This window comes from Ochotona curzoniae, unplaced genomic scaffold, assembly GCF_017591425.1.
Source record: "Ochotona curzoniae isolate NIBS_2020 unplaced genomic scaffold, NIBS_Ocur_1.0 scaffold_1037, whole genome shotgun sequence".
Classification (NCBI taxonomy): domain Eukaryota; kingdom Metazoa; phylum Chordata; class Mammalia; order Lagomorpha; family Ochotonidae; genus Ochotona; species Ochotona curzoniae.
The window spans coordinates 30,506,746-30,526,115 of record NW_024467083.1 but is presented as its reverse complement, the minus strand read 5'-3'; the positions used below and the strand labels follow the sequence as shown (position 1 = coordinate 30,526,115).

Sequence of the window (19,370 nt, the reverse complement as noted above, 5' to 3'; positions counted from 1 at the left end):
GCTCACAAACACAGAGGCAGAGGTCTCAGCACATCAGACTCTCTCCCTCCACCAAAAGCAAAAAACCAACATGCAGAGGAGCTGGCTTCGCAATCACAAAACACAGACAAGGATAGCTAAGATGCTGAACCAGACCAAAAGGGTTCCGTTTTGTTGGGGTCCCTTCCCTCCATCTCTAATCACAAAGATTGTCAAGACGTGAGCTTCACTTCGCTGCACAATTTTCTCTTTCCATGGCGGGTCCCCTGTTCCTTCTGGCAGGGGCATAACTGAATGCTGGGAGAAGACACCAGAGGCATTTGTGTGTGTGTGTCTGTATGCGCACACGCGCGTTCAGGCTCAGGAAAGCCTCCAAGCCATTTCCTTAACCTCTGTCCCCACTGCACGGCCAGCAGGCCCCTGTGGCCAAGCCTCCCACTCCCTCCTCACGCCCACTGCTCCTCCAGCCCAGCCAGTCTTCTTGGCACCTCAATGAACCCCACCCTGCTTCAGTCCTGTTAGCATTCTGCCAACAAGCATGGTCTAAATCGACCCTGGGGCCAAAGGAGACTTCCAAGCGAGAAGGGAGGGGAGTGGCAGTAACAAATCCAGGTCCAAGGTAGAGGGAGGCTCTCGGTGCTGCAAGAAGTAGCTGAGGGCCAGGGGTCACGGGATTTGCGGGGTTGGCGGGGTGTGCGGGGAGCAGGACAGAGGGAGGGGCTGTTTCCAGTCTTTGGTTCAGAGAGAATTCATGTAGCTTCAGCTCTTCCTCCTTTGGCTCTGTAGTCAACTGTCTTCTTGGTAGAAAGAAAGTAAAAAGAGAGAGAGAATCTCGGAACTAATTGAACGTTGCCTAGAGACAGTAAGAGACCAGATCCTCAAGCCAGGGCAGTGAGCACTGCGCAGAACCTTTGATCTCTGCCAGGAGTGCAGTTACTCATCTCTCTCCAGTGCCCACGGGCACATCCTCCAGGGTCACAGGACCTTTGACTGGAAAGAACACGTGATGGCCAGTGGCCGGACACAGGACCCCCATGAAGTCACCACCCTGGAACAGTCAACACAAAAATCAGGAGTCCCCCACCCCCACCCACGGTGACTCCGACCACGTGGCTGAGCTGCTTCTGCGTCTTCTGACCACCACACAGTGCTCCCTGGAAGCGGTGCTTCTGCTGCCGGCCCTCGGCTCACAGGCGTAGGCAAAAGGAAGTCGACTCTAAATGATGTTCTCACATCCTCCCCCCAAAAGCCAAAGGAAACCAGGATGGGTGGTCCAAGAGCCGCATCATCATAATTTATTAAATTGACCTAAGAATAGGTGGGAGAGGGGGAAAAAAAAAGCCCACATGAGAAGTGGGAGGGACATGGAAGTGTCTGAACTGACAGCTTCATTTAATAGAGGTGGGGACCACTCCTCAGTGTGGAGAAAGTGAGCTTGACCCGAGGCAAGGGTGCACGCGGCCTGAGGACATAACCCACGGCTGACTTTGAACTTCCTGCTTCCTCTGGTATAGCACTCTGTGCTGATCCGCCTCTTGGGGGCTGCAGAACCAGGATAAAGCTGGAGAGAGCTCTTGGGAGGTGTGTTTGGGGGGGGGGGTTGGATCTGACTCCACCCTAAGGTAGTCCTGACTGCCCTTGTCCCCCAGACATGACGCACGCAGACCCTGGTGCCCAGAGCACTGCACCTTTTTGAGGGACAAGTCAAATTCAGAGAAGGGGAAAGCAGCATGTTGAAGACAAGGAGGGGAAAAAACCAAAAGTGTTCTGCTACCAACAGGTTCCACAAACACGCTTTTCCCAGCTTCAAGCCAACCCAAACTCCACCAGAGAAGGCTGTGGCACTCTCGCATGAAACAACCACAAGATGAGAGCAGAAACACCAATAACTTAGCAAAAATAAATACAGTGGGGTTGTTGGCTTTGGGGCTTTTTGCCTTTTTTTTTTTCCTGGGACTTATAAGACCCAAAGAAAAGGTTTTAGGCTCTGGTGGCACACCTTAGGAGAAAAACCCTACAAGACTGCAAGTTTCCGCAACAGAGAACTCATGCCCCCGACTGTGCATGGCCCTAGCCAGTCTTTTCTGCTAGACCCTTTCCCCAGAGTGACAAGGCTGTGCAAAGTTCAGGTTCAGCAGCTGGCCAGACCTCCACAGGGAGCCTTCCTGGCAGTCTGTATGAGGCCCAGGTCAGCCCCTGGCCTGCACCAAGCGTAGAGTGAGGAGGAAAAACAGAGTTTGCTGCTAAGAACCCAGGTGTCTGCAGAAGGAACTTCGTTCCCCTAGGGCACACTGCAATCACCCTGGCCTCTGTTCCTCCAGTATTCAGGGCTGAGCCAATCTTCAACACCGTCACTGGTTTGGCTGCTCCAAGGAGGACCTGCCTCTGGGGTGGCCCAGCTCCCCTAAATACCAGAAGGGAGGCTCTGCTACAGGGCTGAACAAGAACTCTGGGGATGAGGATGCTGCCCTGGCTCCTGCTGGCAGCCACAGTCTTCCAAAGGGCTGCAGACAGCATCCAGGGGAGGCACCCGTGCTCTGTCTGCCCAGCAAACAGAGGCCAGCGCTTGGCACAGGTGGGACACACGAGCTCCAAGCCCTGGGGTTGCAAGCCAGGGAACGGTGACAAAGTCAGAGTCAATGCCAACAGCCTACAGGGGTGGTGGGCCTGTTCACAGGTGAGAGGTGGCAGCAGCAATGGCTGGCTGGCGATGTCCATCTTCCTGGCAGCTCAGGTTTCCACAACACGAATGAGTGGCATGGGCTTGGGGCTGGGCGGCTTGGATATCCTGACACTGCAAGAAAAAGCAGCAAGACTGAGTGCTACAATGTGGCCTGCCCTTCACCCAGCCTCCCCTCTACCTCTGCCTTCAGGATCTCTCATGGTGGAACCTTTGAAGCAGCCCAGTCAGGGTCAGCTAAGAGAAGACATGTGGGGATGTAGGGGGTGGGGCTGGCACAATGGCTCAATTGGTTAATCCTCCATCTTCAAGCATCAGGATTCCATATGGGTGCTAGTTTTTGTCCTGGTTACTCCACTGCCCATCCAGCTTCCTGCTTGTGACCTTTGAAAGCACTGGAGGACAGCCCAAAGTCTTGAGACCCAGCACCAAAAGGAGAGACCTAGAAGAAGCTCCTGGCTCCTGGCTTTGGATTGGCTCAGCTCCAGCTGTTGCAACCATTTGAGGAATGAACCAGTGAAGGGAAGATCTTTCTGTCTCTTCTCTCTGCAAATTTTTTCTTTTTCTTTTCTTTTTTTTTTTTAAATTGGAAATGCAGATATATATAGAGGAGGAGAGACAAAGAGGAAGATCTTCTGTCTGATGATTCACTCTCCCCAAGTGACCACAACAGCCGATGCTGCACCAACCTAGAGCCAGAAGCCAGGAGCTTCCTCCAGGTCTCCCACGCAGGTGCAGAGTCCCAAGGCCTTGGGCCGTCCTCGACTGCTTTCCCAGGCCATAAGCAGGGAGCTGGATGGGAAGTGGGGCAGCCAGGATTAGAACTTATGCCCATATGGGATCCTGGTGCGTGCAGGGTGAGGACTTTAGCTGCTAGGTTACTGAGACAGGCCCTCCTCTCTGTACATCTTTTTAAAAAATCTTTACATACATTAAAGCAAGCAAGCAAACAAACAAAACAAGAGCAAAGACCTAGGGAGCATGACGCAACTGTCTGGTAGTAGGGGTGGTGAACAGAAGGGGGAAACTAAGTAAGAGTGGGGATGGCTGTGAGTCTCAATTTCCTTCCCAAGACTGTGTGCATCTCCCAGGAGCAACCACACCCTCTTCTCTAGAAATACACATGCATGCAACAGGCCAGAGTTACAAAACACACTTGCATGTACTTCCACACACTTCCAGAAGTCATTCGTGGACCTCCTTGGGTTCCTGGTTTGGGGCTCTACTCTTACGTAGAAAATGGGTTTCATCTATCTATCTATCTTTTCATACTTCCTAGTTATTTGTATCTTTCTCAATAAATCTCAATAAATGAGGTGATTCATTCATCAATCATCCATAACAGACTGATGGATTGTAAACACCTGAGATTGCTAATGTCCCTCTTATCACTGTTATTGCTACACTGCATGAGTAACAGTGTCCTAGTCTTTACTGCAATTTCTTTGGCACCACGTGAGTCATGCGCTGGCACCTATTCCTACATGAAGGTTCTCGATATTCTTTTTCACCACCACAGTGACACATTGGCATTTTTGTTACATGTTCATTAACTGCATGTGGATGAAAGTTCACCATTTTTCTCCCTGTGGTGAACTGTGTACACTGGCTCTGTATTTAAGGGGACGCATAATGGAAGTGTAGCGGAAATTGATATGTTCCTAGGTGGAAACAGAGAGAAGCATGTCTCTGTGCATACAGTACAAGGATGGACTCCCAGTGAAATGGCTGATGATGTCCTGACAGTTGGATGGTGGACTCTCCGACACTGTCCACACCTAATTGTTGGCAATCAGTGGCAGCACGATGGACTTATGAAAGTTCATGAAAGACACCCATTGTAAAACTGGAAGGGAAGTCAGTGGGGAGGGTAGGGACAAGGGGAGGGGTAGGAGAAACCCCAATGCCTATTACACTGTGTCATAAGACAAAATGATGAAAAGAAAGAAAGAAAGAAAATGGGTCTGGTGAGAAAGGGTCAGATTAGAGACAGAGGCAGGAAAGCTGGATTGAACAGAGCCTTGCCCTTAGGTTTGGTGAAGCTCTGTCTCTCCTTCCTGGCCACTCGGAACAGGTGCACTCACCTGCCCAGGTTCTCCGTCTTGGCTCGGGTCTGAGTGCTGAAGTTGCTGTGACTGATTTGTTTTTCTATCAGGTGTTCCATCCGGTCGTGCATCTCTAAATTCTGAAACACAAGCCGCAGGGTGAGCATGGGCCTGTTCCCCCGTGTCCGCATGGCTCCTTCCAAGCTCTCCTGTGCTGCTGCTCTGATTCTTCCCCTGTGTGCCAGGACCCAGGTCCTGCCTCTCCCCATTTCCATCACTACAGATCACCTCTTTCGCCAGTCCCTACTCCTCAACAATGTTGTAGAACACCAATCATTTCCTGGATAAACTCCACATAATCTCCTGTATAAAATTTCTTCTTATTGGGTGAGATGTCTATTTGGTTTTTGTCAACATGCTCCTCTATAGAGCATTCTTAGTCTTTTTGTTGTTGTTTTTTAATGTATGTGATTGCTAACTCTACACTGCAAACTCCTTCACAGTGAGCAACCTTACTTCTCATTTATAACTGGCACTGGAAGGGATGTTCACACTTTCTTTACACAGTCACTGGATGGGAGGCTCTGTAGCAAAGAGGACATTAGACCAGAAAGACATAACAGGCCTGAGCCTTGGAGGAGCCTCCGGCTTTGTCACACCTCCTCCTCCTCTTTCATAGCCTCCCAGGCCCCTCATTAAGAGGTGGCCTCCAGGCTGTCCTGGGACTCAGCTCACACAAGTTGCCTGAGCTGCCTGCAGGCTGTGTCAGGTCTCACTGTAGTTAGTGACTCCTTGAGGTTCTCAGAAAATGTTTCAGCTGCTGAAGGGAAACTAAGGGAGGCTTCATATAGTCTCACATGCCACATGGGTGGACAGCACTGAGACGCCCTCCCCGGGCGCACACACCTCTGCCTCCAGATACGCGACTTTCTCCTTCAGCTCTTGGATGGTGGCATCCTTGGACTGGATCACAGATTTTGAATTCTGGAGCTGCAGAAACAGACAAGATGCTGGAGCTCATTCCACAGGCACTCATGCTCACTCAATGCAAGGCAGAGCCTTACAGCTCTTTTCTTTTCTTTTCTTTTTTTGAAAGGCAGAGTTACAGAGAGAAAGAAAGACACAGATCTGCTGGCTCACTCTCCAAGTGGCTGCAACAGCTTGGGCTGGGGCTAGGGCTGGGCCAGCACAAAGCCAGGAACCCAAAGTTGCTTCCAGGGCTCAAGCACTTGAGCCATCCTCTGCTACTTTTCCAGGCATATTAACAGAGAGCTGGCTAGGAAATGGAGCAGCTGGGTCTTGAACAGTTGCCCAAATGAGATGCTGGTGTTGCAGGTGGCAACTCAACTTACTCTGCCACAGCATAGACTCCAAAAGCTTCATTTTAGTCTAACATTACTCTGGATTATAGTGGTACTGTGCAGGCAAAGCCACCATCTGAGGCACTGACATCCTATGAGGGCATTGGTTTGGTTGAGTCCCAGATGTTCCACTTCTAATCCAGCTTCCTGTTAATGCTCCTGGGAAAGCAATGGAGGATGGCCCAAGTGTTTGGGCCTCTGAATGAGAGAAAGCTCCTGGCTCTTGGCTTTGAAACCATCCAGCTCTGGCCACTGCAACATTTGGGGAGATAGAAGATCTCTCCTTCTCTGACTTTCAAATAAAATAAATAATTAAAAAATAAGAATCATCTCTGGATTGTTCCAGGGTTGTTGAGGGAAAAGTGTGAGGAGAACCCTGAGGATCCGAAAGGGTCTTGTGAAACCACTACATCTGGCTTTGGAAAACAAATTATTTACTACTTTCAGAAATAGTCACCGAATGCAGACTCTATGATGGGCACTGTTCTAGAGAATGGAAAACAGCAGTAAACAAAACAAACACAAATGAGCTCGCATGAAACCAACATGCCCCTCCTAATTAGCACATCTTAGATTCTCACAATTCTGCAAACCGGCATATCCTGAGTCTGCTGCCCTAAGGTTCAGGCAGGAAACCTGCCATGGGGCAAGGGGACTTCTCCTGCACGCAGGTTACTGAGTGGAAGGTGACTCAGTAACTCACTTACCAAGACTCCTCACAGAAGCTACAGGAGGTAAGCAAACCCCAATAGCAAAGACTCCTAGCATCAGGTAAGTACAAGACACACAGGGATATAAGCCAAGCTCCCTAGGAGAAGAGCTGAGCAGAAGCAGAGACTTGGGCTGGATAGGCTCCTTCCCTGCTTACCTGCTCTATCATCTGCCGGACCTTCCGCTGCTGGCTCTTGAGCATGTCATCCAGGTGGTGGATCTTCTCCCGCAAGCCAGCTACTTCCTTTTCCAGGGTGGCAACCCTGGGCATAAAGAGCAGAGGCTGAGGCCAGGGATGGAGATGCTTTTTCCACCCAGGCACAGCCAGAGCCTGGGGCCTCGGGAGGCTGTCAGCAGGTGAGACTCCCTCAGCCCACACCCCTGCTTCTCCAGGTGTCTACCTGTTAGGTAGCAGGACACCCTCAAGTGTCCCACTGGAAGCTTCATCAGAGATCACCTAGTACCAATAAGGAGACGGAGGCTCAGAAGGGAGAGAAGCGAAAGGTTATTCTGGCTAGATCAGAGCTAACTGGTGGAGGTGAAAGGGGAGTAGATGCTATCTACAGGACAGATTTCCTTGGTGCTAAAGTTATCAGAAGGCGGGCTGCCACAAGCTTGACAAGTTCCTGTTACTGGAAAAGCTCTAGGAGAAGACGGATTACTTTACACAACACCACTGAGCTGCTGCAGGCATTTTCTAGACTAGAGGGAGCCCTAAGGCATCTTCCCACAATTCTAAGCCTCCCAATTCTCACACCATCATTGGCTCCTCTGCATCTTACCAGCAGATGGAGCCAAGACACCCAAAGGCTAGTGTGACATAATATGACACAGGTCTTTGATCCCTATCTGAGTTTCCAAAACAGATTTCCTAAAACCCTTGCAAATTCTTGCATATAGGAGTGCAAGAACATGTTTTGTTATAATGTTTGGTTTTAGTCCCCAGCTCCTGATGAGCGTCTAGAAATGTGTGCCGTGCCTTCTTACTGTCTGCTGGTCATGGTCCCGGGTCTACAGAGACTAGTCACCAGAAAAAAAAAACCAAAGTGTGATTAGAGGGTTGTCAGCTTTCAGCCCCACCAATCCCCCACTCCCAATCTCTAGAGAGAGGAGAAAGCCCAGAATTGAAGATTGGGTTAATCACAAGAGCCCAACAATTTAGTCAATTATGCTCACATAACAGAACCTCCATTAAATCCTGAATGAGGGGTTCCAGAGAGCATCCAGGGTGGTGAAGGCAGCCACATGCTGCAAGCCTGGCACACCCCAAATCCATGGGACAGAAACCCCTGCACACTTCTGGATCCTGCCCTGTGCTTCTCTTCATCTGTTCATTTGAATTCCTCTTTAATCAAGTACTGCCTGAGCTCCAGGAGCCATTATAGTAAATTATCAAATCTGGGTAGGAGACTATAGGAACCCCAATTTGTAGCCAACTTGGCCAGAAGCACTGCGTATCCCTGGACATGGTTCTTACACCTTGTGTCTGACATGGGGCTGGTGTCTTAGTTAGTTTCCATGCTAAACTAGACTGTAGGACACCCAGTTGGTGTCAACAGAGAATTGCTATGTGGAAAACCCACACATGTGTTAGGAGTAGGTTAGCTTTCTGCTGAAAGAGATTCTAGGATTTCAGGATCTTGGGGAATTGCTGGTACCCAACACTTCCCAGCTCTGCCCGGAAGCTGACTATTGCAGTGACAGAGGGTGGGCAGCAATGGGGTGCAGTGTGGCTACAATTTAATCTGAGCTGCTCCATATCCTCCCAAAGCTTCAGACATGCTAAGTTTCTACCCTCAGCTCTACAGTGATCTACGTCATCTCCTTTTATTTAGAAGACAAGTATTCAGGGCCTGGTACAGTAGTCTAGTGACCAAAGTCCTCGCCTTGCATGTGCCAAATCCCATATGGGCGCTGGTTCTAATCCTGGAAGCCCTACTTCCCATACAGCTCCCTGTTTGTGGCCTGGGAAAACAGTTGAGGATAGCCCAAAGCTTCGGGACCCTGCACCCGTGTAGGAGACTTGGAGGAGCTCCTGACTCCTGGCTTCAGATTGGTTCAGCTCTGGTCATTGTGGTCAATTGGGGAGTGAATCATTGACTGGATCTTCCTCTGTCTCTCCTCCTTTCTGTATATCTGACTTTCCAATAAATGGCACATTTGCATAGATATCACATAAGCCTCTCTTATGCTTTATTTTTTACATTTCTTTAGTCATTTTGTATGCTTGAAAGGCAGAGCAAGAGAAAGGTATCCTCTATCTAGTGGTTCACTTCCCACATGTTCAAAACAGCCTGGGCTGGGCCAGGCCAAAGTCAGGAGCCCACAACGCCACCTGGGTCTCTTATATGGGAGGCAGGGTCCCAGGCCCTTGGGCCATCATCTGCCACCTCCCAGGGTACACAGTAACGGGAAGCCGGATTCCAATGGGAGTGGTGGGGACTTGAACTGGTACTCTGCTATGGCATGCAGGTGTCCCAAGCCGCTGTTCCTCACTGCCCATCACCCCGCCCCCTTTTATTTTAGTTATCTCTAGGTTACTTGTTATAGCTGACACACTGTAAATACTATGTGGAGAGTTGCTATACAACATCATCTAGAGAATAATGACAAGAAAAAGAAATCTGTGCAGGTTTGCTCAGATATGATTTCTTCATTTTCTAAATATTGTTTTAATTCTCAGTTGGTTGACTCCATGGATATGGAATCCACAGATCTGGAAGACCAAGTGTAACCTAAAGTAATTCCGACATGAAGCCAAGATGGAAGCAGGGCTTTAGCCCTTCCATGCCAGGAAAGTCAAATCTGGGTGCTCCTAAAAGACAGAACATACACCCAGAAGATGTAGGGTCTGGAAGGTAAGTATCATGTCTGTTAAGAAATTCCTCAGAAGGACCACAGGCAATGTCTGCTGAACTTGCAAAAACCTCAATATTGACATTCAACAGAGACTATATCCCATACGCTGATGTTAAGTTTGATTTAGTGGGGCCAATGCTGTGGCAAAGCAGGTAAAGCCATCATCTGCAGTGCTGGCATCCCAAATGAGTGCCACTAATTCTAACTCACACAAGCACCATTTATGACAATGTCAATCGACTTTACCCTCAGAAAGGTCAGTCTATTTTGGGAGGAAAGGTTGTGATATGATTGTATTTCAAAAAGTTCAAGGGAAATAAAATTAAAAGATAAGTTCATTTAAAAAAAAGAAAAAGTTGAAATCCCTACAGTTTTTTCATAATGTGTACCTCCCTCGTACTTGGGATGTCCCTTCGCACACCCAGTGTGACAGCAGATGCTTTGCCACCCTCATTTGACATTGACACCAAAACCAGAAAAGCCTTCTCTCTGGGTTCTGACCCTCAGGGACAATAACACCTCCCACCCGCCCTACCCCACTGGCAAACCAGTCAGAGCTGGCAGACCTGAGATCAGCACCAGCTCCCTCCCCAGGCCTGGCCACCATGGGAGCTGCAGGCTGCACGGCCCCGCCCCCTCCCTGCACCCCAAGTGCACAGCGAATGGGGCCCTTACTTGTCTCTTTCCATCTGGCAGTCTGCGTTCTTGCTCTGGAGTTCCTCTAGGGCCACTTCCCCTTCCCTGACTTTTGCCAGCAAAGCCTGGTGCTCCTGGGTAACCAAGGGAAAGGAAGTCAAGGACGAGACGACCACGGCAGCAGCAGCTGTTTGGAGCGAGATGGGCACTGCTGGACCTGGCACAGCTGCCTGAGAGCAGCAGGTCAAGCTGGTTTGATGGGCACCTTTCGCTGTCAGGGATCACCCTTCCCACCCTCAGCACTGGGGCCCTGCCCAACCTCACCCAGCCCCGGCCTGCTTGTCAGCCACGGATGGCTTCTTAGGAACAGTTTGCAAGAAGCCCAAAGGGACATCTGTGCAAGAACCTCATAGAGGTGGCACTGGGCTCCACTCCTGCTAGGGGCAGACAAGCTAAACGAGAAAAAGGCTTATCCATTTCACAAAGAGCTCGCCACCGGAGGCCACTGCTGGGTGTGCCTGCACAGTGCTGTGGGGAAGGGCAGCCTTGGGCGCTGCCTGGGTCAGTCTCGGGGCTCCTTCTGATGCAGGGGTTCAAGCCACAGCAGTGAGAACCCAAGCAATCACCGTCTCCATTCCCAGCAGGCGCCTCTGCAGCTCTACGACTTCAGCCTCTTTCTGCTCCACTCTGCCCTCCTCTCTCTGGAGGGCCATGTTACTCTGTTCTGCTTCTCGCTGGTACCGGCTCAGCGTGACCTATGACACGGGATGGAGAAACAGTCAATGATGGCAGAAAACAAGAAGATCTAGTGTGGACAAAAACCCTACTGAAGAATGCTGGACCCAAGATTGGGAAAAGGAGGCAACATGGTTGCCACCTCCATAACCCCGACTGTGTAGGACTGTCACATGGTTGATGGCCTCACTTTAAATTCTGTTGACTGAGTGCCCACTCTTTGCTATTCATTTGAAAGGCAGAGACACAGAGAGAAGAGTAGAAAGAGTTCCCTCTCACTGGTTTATCCCCCGGCCCCTACCACCACCAATGCCTGTAGCAGTCAGGACTGAGCCAGGGGCTGGAACTCCATGTCTGTCTCCCGTGTGAGCGGGAGAGAGCCATCATCTGCTTTCCTCCAGGGTGCTCACTGGCAGGAAGGTGGACTGACCTTGGTGGTGGGGAGGGAGGGCGGGGAGGGGCACGGCAGCAGGGAGTGGCACTGTGTATAGTGAATAAAGCCACAGTCAGCCATGCTGGCACCTCTTATGGGCACTGGTTTGCATCCTGGCTGTTCTACTTCCGATCCAGATTCCTGCTAATGGCCTGGGAAAGCAGGGGAGGATGGGCCGAATGTTCGGGCCCCTGAGCCCATATAAGATGCCTAGAGGATGCTCCTGGCTTTGGCTTGGCCTAACCCTGGTTATTGTAGCCATTTGGGGAGTGATCCAGTGGATAAAAGATTTCTCTCTATGTCCACTTCTTTCTAGCTCTGCCTTTCCAATAAAATAAAAAGATTTTTATATATTTATTGGAAAGGCAGATCTGATTATTGGAGAGAAGGAGAGAAAGCTCTTCTATCCCCTAGTAGCTGCAATGGCCAGAGCTGAGCCAATCTGAAGCCAGGAGCTTCTTTAAGGTCTCCCATGTGGGTGCAGGGTCCCAAGGCTTTGGGCCATTCTCTGCTACTTTCCCAGACCACAGCAAGAAGTAGATGGGAAGGCCTGGCGGCGTGGCCTAGCGGTTAAAGTCCTCACCTTGAACACGCCGGGATCCCATATGGGCGCCGGTTCTAATCCCGGCTGCTCCACTTCCCATCCAGCTCCCTGCTTGTGGCCTGGGAAAGCAGTCGAGGATGGCCCAAAGCCTTGGGACCCTGCACGTGTGTGGGAGACCTGGAAGAAGTTCCTGGATCCTGACTTCGGATTGGCATAGCATTGGCCGTTGTGCTCACTTGGGGAGTGAATCATCGGACGCAAGATCTTCCTCTCTGTCTCTTCTCCTCTCTGTATATCTGACTTTCCAATAAATAAACAAATCTTAAAAAAAAAAAAAAAAAGAAGTGGATGGGAAGTGCAGTAACTAGGACATGAACCAGAACCCACATGGGATCCTGGCACTTGCAAGATGAGGATTTAGGCAATGAGCCATCGTGTCGGGCCATAAATATCTACATCTTAAAAGAAAAAAGAAAAGAAGAAGAAGAAATTGGAGGCAGGACTCAAACCCGCTCTAACATAGGACCTGGGTGCTCCAAGCGGCAACTTAGCCACTGTGCCCAATGCCTGCCCTGACTGCTCCACTTTGGAAGGTGCAAACACCGCTGTTTAGGGGACTTCCTCAACCTCACATGAATCTTCCATTGCCACCCAAGCTTAACCTAAAGCTATGGCTTTCCTACCAATTCAAGAATAAAAGGCTCATGCAAAGCCATGTTCTCCTTCCTGTTCTCCCTGCTCTTCCTCACCTTTTTGACAAGGAATATTTCATCTGAAAGGGCTACTGAGCACCATTAGGAAGAATAAGTCTTTGAGCAAAGACAAGAGACCAATTAGGGGTGGAATGTTAGATTGTTAGAATAAGAAAGCAAAGCAACCCCTTGCCTCACTCCTTTCTCCCATCTGCATTTTAACAATTCCTCCTAGTTCTTCAGTACTCAGGCACCCCATCTCCTTACTTACAGGGCATAGGGGCGTCCTCCTAGCCTGAGGGAGGCATCCATGGAGGACCCGCATCCCTCCCTCGTGTAGCACTGAGTGGACCTGACCCAGTCACCTGTGTGCGACCCAGATTAGCCCAGCAGCTTCAAAACAGCCTAGACAATTCCAAGGTCACAGACGTTCGTGATCATTGTAGCATTTCCAGCTTTCTGCAAGGTCCTTAACACCCAATAACTGCTCAAGAAAATCACGAATGGAACTGATGTGCAAACCTGTCCAAACCTGAGTCCAAACCTGTCCTTTCACAAGGGAGTCAGCTGAGCTCCTCAATGTTATACAGCTAGCAAATGATCAAGGCAGTGCTAGGACTTGGTTACCCACCCCCATCCCTGTGTCCCCTGCCTAACTCCATGTTGCCTATCGAATCCAGAGGAGAGAGGGGTGTTCAGTTGAGCAGTTAAGACGCCTTCACTCCACACCCAAGGGCCTGTGTTCAATTCTCAGCTCCAACTCCGAACACCAGCTTCCTGCCGTTGCAGAGCCCGTGAGGAGGAAGCAGTAACAGCTCAGGTAATTGGGTCCCTGACACAAGGAGAACCTGGGTTCTCTTCCAGGCTTCTGGCACTAGACCAGTCCTGGCATCTGAGGATGGAACCAGCGAATGGCAGCTCTCTCACTCTCTTTTTCTGTCTCCTCAATAAATACATTCTTTAAATATATATATGTATATATATAAAGATATATATATTTAATATAAAAATATGAGCTCGGGAAGCAGCATAAGGACAGTGGTGTTGGGATGATAACTGGAGGGACAGGGAAACCCATGCTGATACAGAAAGCTGGGGGAAAAATAGAAAAAACAAAAGCAGCAGCAGCCAGGTAACTTCTGGAACATTTAACCTGCCCTGGGAAACCTAACACAGTAGTCAGTTGGTCCAGCTTCTCCAGAAGACAGATTCAGGGAGGGGAAAGTGCACGCAGGGTGTGTGTCCCTCGGCACGCAGGCCCTTGTCAGCCACAAACTCCCTACAAATCCTTTCTGACAGCAAGCAGCCAGTAGAACAGGAAACACATGCTAATGCCAGGTTATTCTTCTGGTAATTGACAACCTTGCCCTTCCTCCACCCTCCCCCCCCCCGCCCCCAAGTTCACAAAAGTTCAAAAAAGTACATGCAGAGCCCAACTCTCCAGGACAGCTAGAAAATGGACCCAAGAGAACCACATAGGTCTGAAGCAGAGCAGCTCCCAGGGCGAGAACTTAAAAGTCAGGGTCCTTGTGGCTGGACAGAAACACTGCCCACACCCAGGGGATGTGTGCTCAGAACATGTCTTGACAAAGACACCGTCCAGCGCTTGGGACCCTGTACTATCCTTCCAGCTTCGGGCTCTGCTGGAGAATCACAGGAGCCAGGAGGAAACAAAATGGACACTCTTTGCCCACCAGGCCCTGCAGCTACAATCAGCCTGGCCACCACTCTGGCACCTAGTATTGCAGCTGGGTGCTGACACCATGAGGGTTAAGACAACAGCCCTTTCTTCAGACAGCCTTTTACAGTTTATTTATAGGGACTAGCACTGTGACACAGCAAATAAGGCTGCCACCGATGGTGGCATGCTAATATTCCATGAAGTCACAGGTTCAAGTCCCGGCTGCTCCACTAACTCCCTGCTAACGTACCTGGATAAGCAGACGAGGATGACTCACTGTGAGAAATCCTGAAGAGAAGTTCTGACTCTTAGCTTTGGACAGGCCCAACTCTAGCAGCTGAGTCCATTTGGGGAGTGAACCAGTGGACAGAAGATCTCTTCCCGTCCCTCCCTATCTCTTTCTCTATAATTCTGCTTTTCAAATAAGTACTTTTTAAAAAATGTATTTATTTTTATTGCAAAGTCAGATATACAGAGAGGAAGAGAGATAGAGAGGAAGATCTTCCATCCGATGATTCATTCCCCCAGTGGCTGCAACCACCAGTGCTGCCAGTGATGCACTGATTTGAAGCCAGGAGCCAGGAGCTTCTTCCAGGTCTCCCATGCATGTGCAGAGTCCCAAGGCCTTGGGCCATCCTCGACTGCTTTCACAGGCCACAAGCAGGGTGCTGGGAAGGAAGTGGAGTTGCCAGGAATAGAACTGGTACCCATATGGGATCCTGGCGCATTCAAGGCAAGGACTTCAGCTGCTAGGTTACTGTGCTGAGCCCAAAATTTATACATCTTCTAAAAAAATATATTTATTTATTTATTTGAGAGGCAGAAAGCCAGAATTCTGATCTCCTAGTCCACATTCCAAATGCCCACAATGACCAGTACTGGGCAGAGGTTGAAACCGGAAGTCTGAAGCCAGGATGTAACCCAAGTCTCCCATGAGGGTAGCCGGAACACAGCCATCTGAGCCATCACCGTTGCTTCCCTGTGTCTGCATTAGCAGGTGGATAGGAGCAGGAGCTTTACCCAGCACACTGTGGGATACAGGTGTCTCCGCTGCTAGGCCCAACGCCCACCCCAAGAGCAGCCCCTCCTAAATGGTGGGCTGTTGGCTGCCCCGGTCAGGGGCCTTCCAGGCTGAAGAGCCAGGGTGCTGGGCTCAGGGTCCCTCATACCCCTTGCTATGTGGTCAAAACCAGAAAGTATTTCCCAATCTTCTGCAACTTCATAATGTCTGGAAACATGAAAATTTCTTTACAATATTCACAACCTGACCAGGGCTGTGGCCACACCCGCCCCTGCTTCCTGCTTTGTTCCTTTTAAAAACGGGGAAACGGTTGATGATGGGAATGGATGAGGACAGAATTGATTCAGCTCCAGCCAAATTATTCAAATTGTGGAATGTGAAATAGATACAGCTAACACTCCTTTCCCACAAGGCTATTTTGTTCTAAGGCCATAAACTAATCTTACTATTGTTCTCAGTCAAAACTACACACAATAGGAAAAAAATCTGCTTGTTAAACTGATAAGAGAAAAATGTAATAACCTATATTATTATATATTATATTATTATAGTCATAAAGGGATCTCATATGCCTTTTCCTTCCCTCAGCACACGTGTGAGGTATTATTTCATGATTCCTTTTTGTAAAAGGTGAAACTCATGTTTAAGGAAGTGAAACTGCTGGAAACTCTAAGTTAACGGTTGGTACCCTGGCACAGCAGGCTGATCTTCCCACCTGTGGCACTGGTGGGCACCAGTTTCAGTTCCGGCTGCTCCACTTCTGTCTAGCTCCCTGCTAATAGTCTGGGAAAGCAGCAGAAGATGACCCAAGTGCCTGGGACCCTGCAACCATGTGAGAGACCCAGAAGAGGCCCCTGAATTTGGACCAGAAGAGCTCCAGCCATCTGGGGAATGAACCAGAAGATACAAGATCTACCACTCCCTCTCCTTTATAACTGCCTTTCAAATAAAAACAATTACGCTTAGGGACAAAAAAAAAAAAAAAAACCACCCTATAACCTAGACACAGTTGATCACACTTGATTTCTTCATTGCTCTCTCACTTCTCTCAATAAGTTCCATGAAAAAAGTAGAGCTCAAAGCTTTCTTCTTTCTACCAGTTCTCAGCATGCCTAGGCAGGATTTAATGCAATCATAACATATTTATGACATTAAAAATGCTGTGGATGAACAACAGTAGGTAACAGATGGTTAATTCATAGAGCTGTTTGGAAAAACTGCCCAGTGAACTTCATTTTATATTCAAATAATTTTTTAGAAAGTATACACAAAACCTCATATACTTTCAATCATAGAGAGCCTTCACTCGTTCATTAAAAGTTTGTGTTTTCTAAAAATTCTACAATAATCTACTTATAATACTTCTTTAAAATAATCTATCACTGTGTTTTGTTTTGTTTTTTAATTGGAAAGGTAGATTTACAGAAAGGAGGGACAGAAAGATCTTCCATCCACTGGTTCACTCCCCCAAATGACCACAACAACGAGGGCCAAGCAGATCTGAAGCCAGGAGCCAAGAGCTTCTTCTGCATCTCCCACATGGGTGCAGAGAGCTGGACGGGAAGTGGGCAGCTGGAATATGAAATGATGCCTATATGGGAGCCTGGCGCATGCAAGGCAAGGACTTTAGCCATTAGGCTATCATGTTGGGCCCAAAAATCTATTACTTTTATAACAATATAATGTAATATAGTAAAGCTAAGTCCTCTGACTTTAGTCATAGTTCTTCATATCTTTACTTATCTGAAAGAGTTACAGAGTCAGTCGCATACACACATATCTTTCATCAGCAACTCTGTTTTTCAAACACACACACACACACACACACAAACACAGACATATTTAAAAGCTGATCACTGAACTGTGGGCGAGATGGGACAGCAAACACTACAAATGTCCAGGAGAAAGGCAGGGAAAGCTCCAGGCCTTAAAGCCTTGTCTTTCTAGTCGGTGGCATCCAGCCAGAAACACATGAACTCCATGTCGAGAAAGTCCTTGGCACCTGCATCCAGTCGCCCATCCCTGGGGGCACCTGCTCCCTCCATCTCAAATCTCACCTCAAAAGCCACACGGTCCGACTGGTGTTGCCGCTCAGCCTCCTGCAGCTTGGCAAGCAAGTCCCGCACGGTCTGCCTTAAGCTCTCAGCATCTTCGTTTGCGTAGGTGTCCGCCTGCAGCTGGTGAAGCAGAGAGGGAAGGTGGAGCCACTGTCTTTGTAACCTTGTGAGAGCAGGTCCCCTCCCTGGCACAGCCTGGTGTAGAGCTCACACAAAAGAGCTTAACAAGGAGAGGGGAGAGGGTTTGTACTGTTGGCCAACAGTTCTGAGTTATCCAAAGGAAAACATTCTTCCTTTGTAGCGGCAGAATTTAGCTGACCTCAGCTAAGTTCACTCCTCTGTTGTAGGACACATTCCAACATTCACACATGTTATCCACTACAGGGTTTCCTGATGGGCAGGTGTCTCCATCTTGGCATGCAGCCTACTTGTCCACCAGAGCTCTGTCAGCCCAGAGCTCTCTGAGAGCAGGGGGCCTGTAGGCCCCTCAGGAAGAGGGCTCTCCAAGCAAGGACAGGGCCTGTGCCACAGCATCACAGGGGAGCACCCTCCTAGCCCTGCATCTATTTCATGTTCTGCTCTGCACCCAGCAGGGAGATGGGCTTTGAAGGGTTACTGACGGATGGACAAGGAGAGGGTAACACAACCCCACCCGATGAGGAGTGCGGGCACCTGGCTGGATGTGGAAAAAGGTGTCTCATCAAGGTGACTGCTCAGCCTCTCTCCCAGACACACCCAGCCGTGGGCTGCTGGTTATAGGGCTGAGCCGGCGACGTGTAGGGTCTTGCCCCCAGCTCAGCAGCGCCAGCCCAACCGACACTTGGGTTACAAACTCCCATGGGAGTTAGACAGAAAAAAAAAATCTCTCGCCTTCCTCACTCAGTGGGAAGTGGCAACATTTTTGGACCAGAGCAGAGAGCAGGGAGAGAGGGTCCCTGTCACTACCTCATACCAGGTCCTGTGGCCCGGTGGCATTTTCTTTGTGAAGGTGTGAGAATTCAGACTCCCCACCACACCCTGCCTCACGGGCTATCCCAGAAATGAGCCAGATAATATCCGGCGGGGCCTGGAACTCGTGAGAAGAAAAGCTGAAGGGATATCACTGGTTATTATTATAATTTGTGGCCAACAACGTATTTCTGCCAAATGGGATGATTCAAGGGGAAGAAAAAAATATCAAAACTGCACATGGAAAACAAGTAGTTGGAATCACAACCATTTCAAGTCTAGATGTCAGCAAATCAGCTAGCTGATTCCCTCAGGACCCCCGTCTAGGCTGCTGGGGGTAATAAAAAGGGGGGAGGTTTGCATAGAACAGAAATCATGTATTCATTTCAAACAGGGTTTTCATAAGACTATTTCATGGCATGGAATTTTTTTTCATGAAGATAACATCTCATGGTATGAAGGAACACAAGTTATACAATTTTACATGGAGGAGGCAGAAACAACAAACTAGATTTGACTACAGTGATGCATAGATGCTAAAAACATACTGGCTGGTGTGGGGGAGTGTGTGGGAACCAGGGTGGGGACAGGAAAAAAGTCACAGTCCCAGTCCCTCAGGTGAATGCCACAAAGAATGGCACTGTCAGGCCTTGAGGGGACCCACGGTGGCAATACACTACGGACTCCCACTATTTTTGACATCTCAAAAAAATACAACATCAACCAAAGGGAAACAACCCTAAGGCTATCTATAGCACAACCTCAATATTGTAATGACCCTGAATTTGTGAAAGTATGTAGACTACACACACACACACACACACACACACACACACACACACACACACACACACATACACACACACATATATATGGCATTTAAAAAGAGATTTATTTTATTTGGAAAGGCATATTTAGACCGAGAAGGAGAGACAGAAAGATCTCCCATCTGTTGGTTTACTGTCTAAGTGGCTGTAATAGCTGGAGC

General features: G+C 49.1%; 1 protein-coding gene across 1 annotated transcript in view; it reads right to left on the bottom strand.

Annotated features, from left to right (window-relative positions):
* Nucleotides 1–1,215: 1,215 nt before the first annotated feature.
* The window catches only part of TUFT1 (tuftelin 1), a 54,535-nt gene continuing 36,380 nt past the window's right edge, over nt 1,216–19,370 (bottom strand). The window contains exons 7-13 of the mRNA XM_040999019.1: nt 17,435–17,554; nt 10,898–11,026; nt 10,311–10,405; nt 6,934–7,039; nt 5,611–5,694; nt 4,744–4,844; nt 1,216–2,773 (exon numbers count right to left, since the gene is read on the bottom strand). Coding sequence (XP_040854953.1) covers nt 2,710–2,773; nt 4,744–4,844; nt 5,611–5,694; nt 6,934–7,039; nt 10,311–10,405; nt 10,898–11,026; nt 17,435–17,554 — 699 coding nt within the window. The 3' untranslated portion in view covers nt 1,216–2,709. The remainder of the gene's footprint in view (nt 2,774–4,743; nt 4,845–5,610; nt 5,695–6,933; nt 7,040–10,310; nt 10,406–10,897; nt 11,027–17,434; nt 17,555–19,370) is intronic.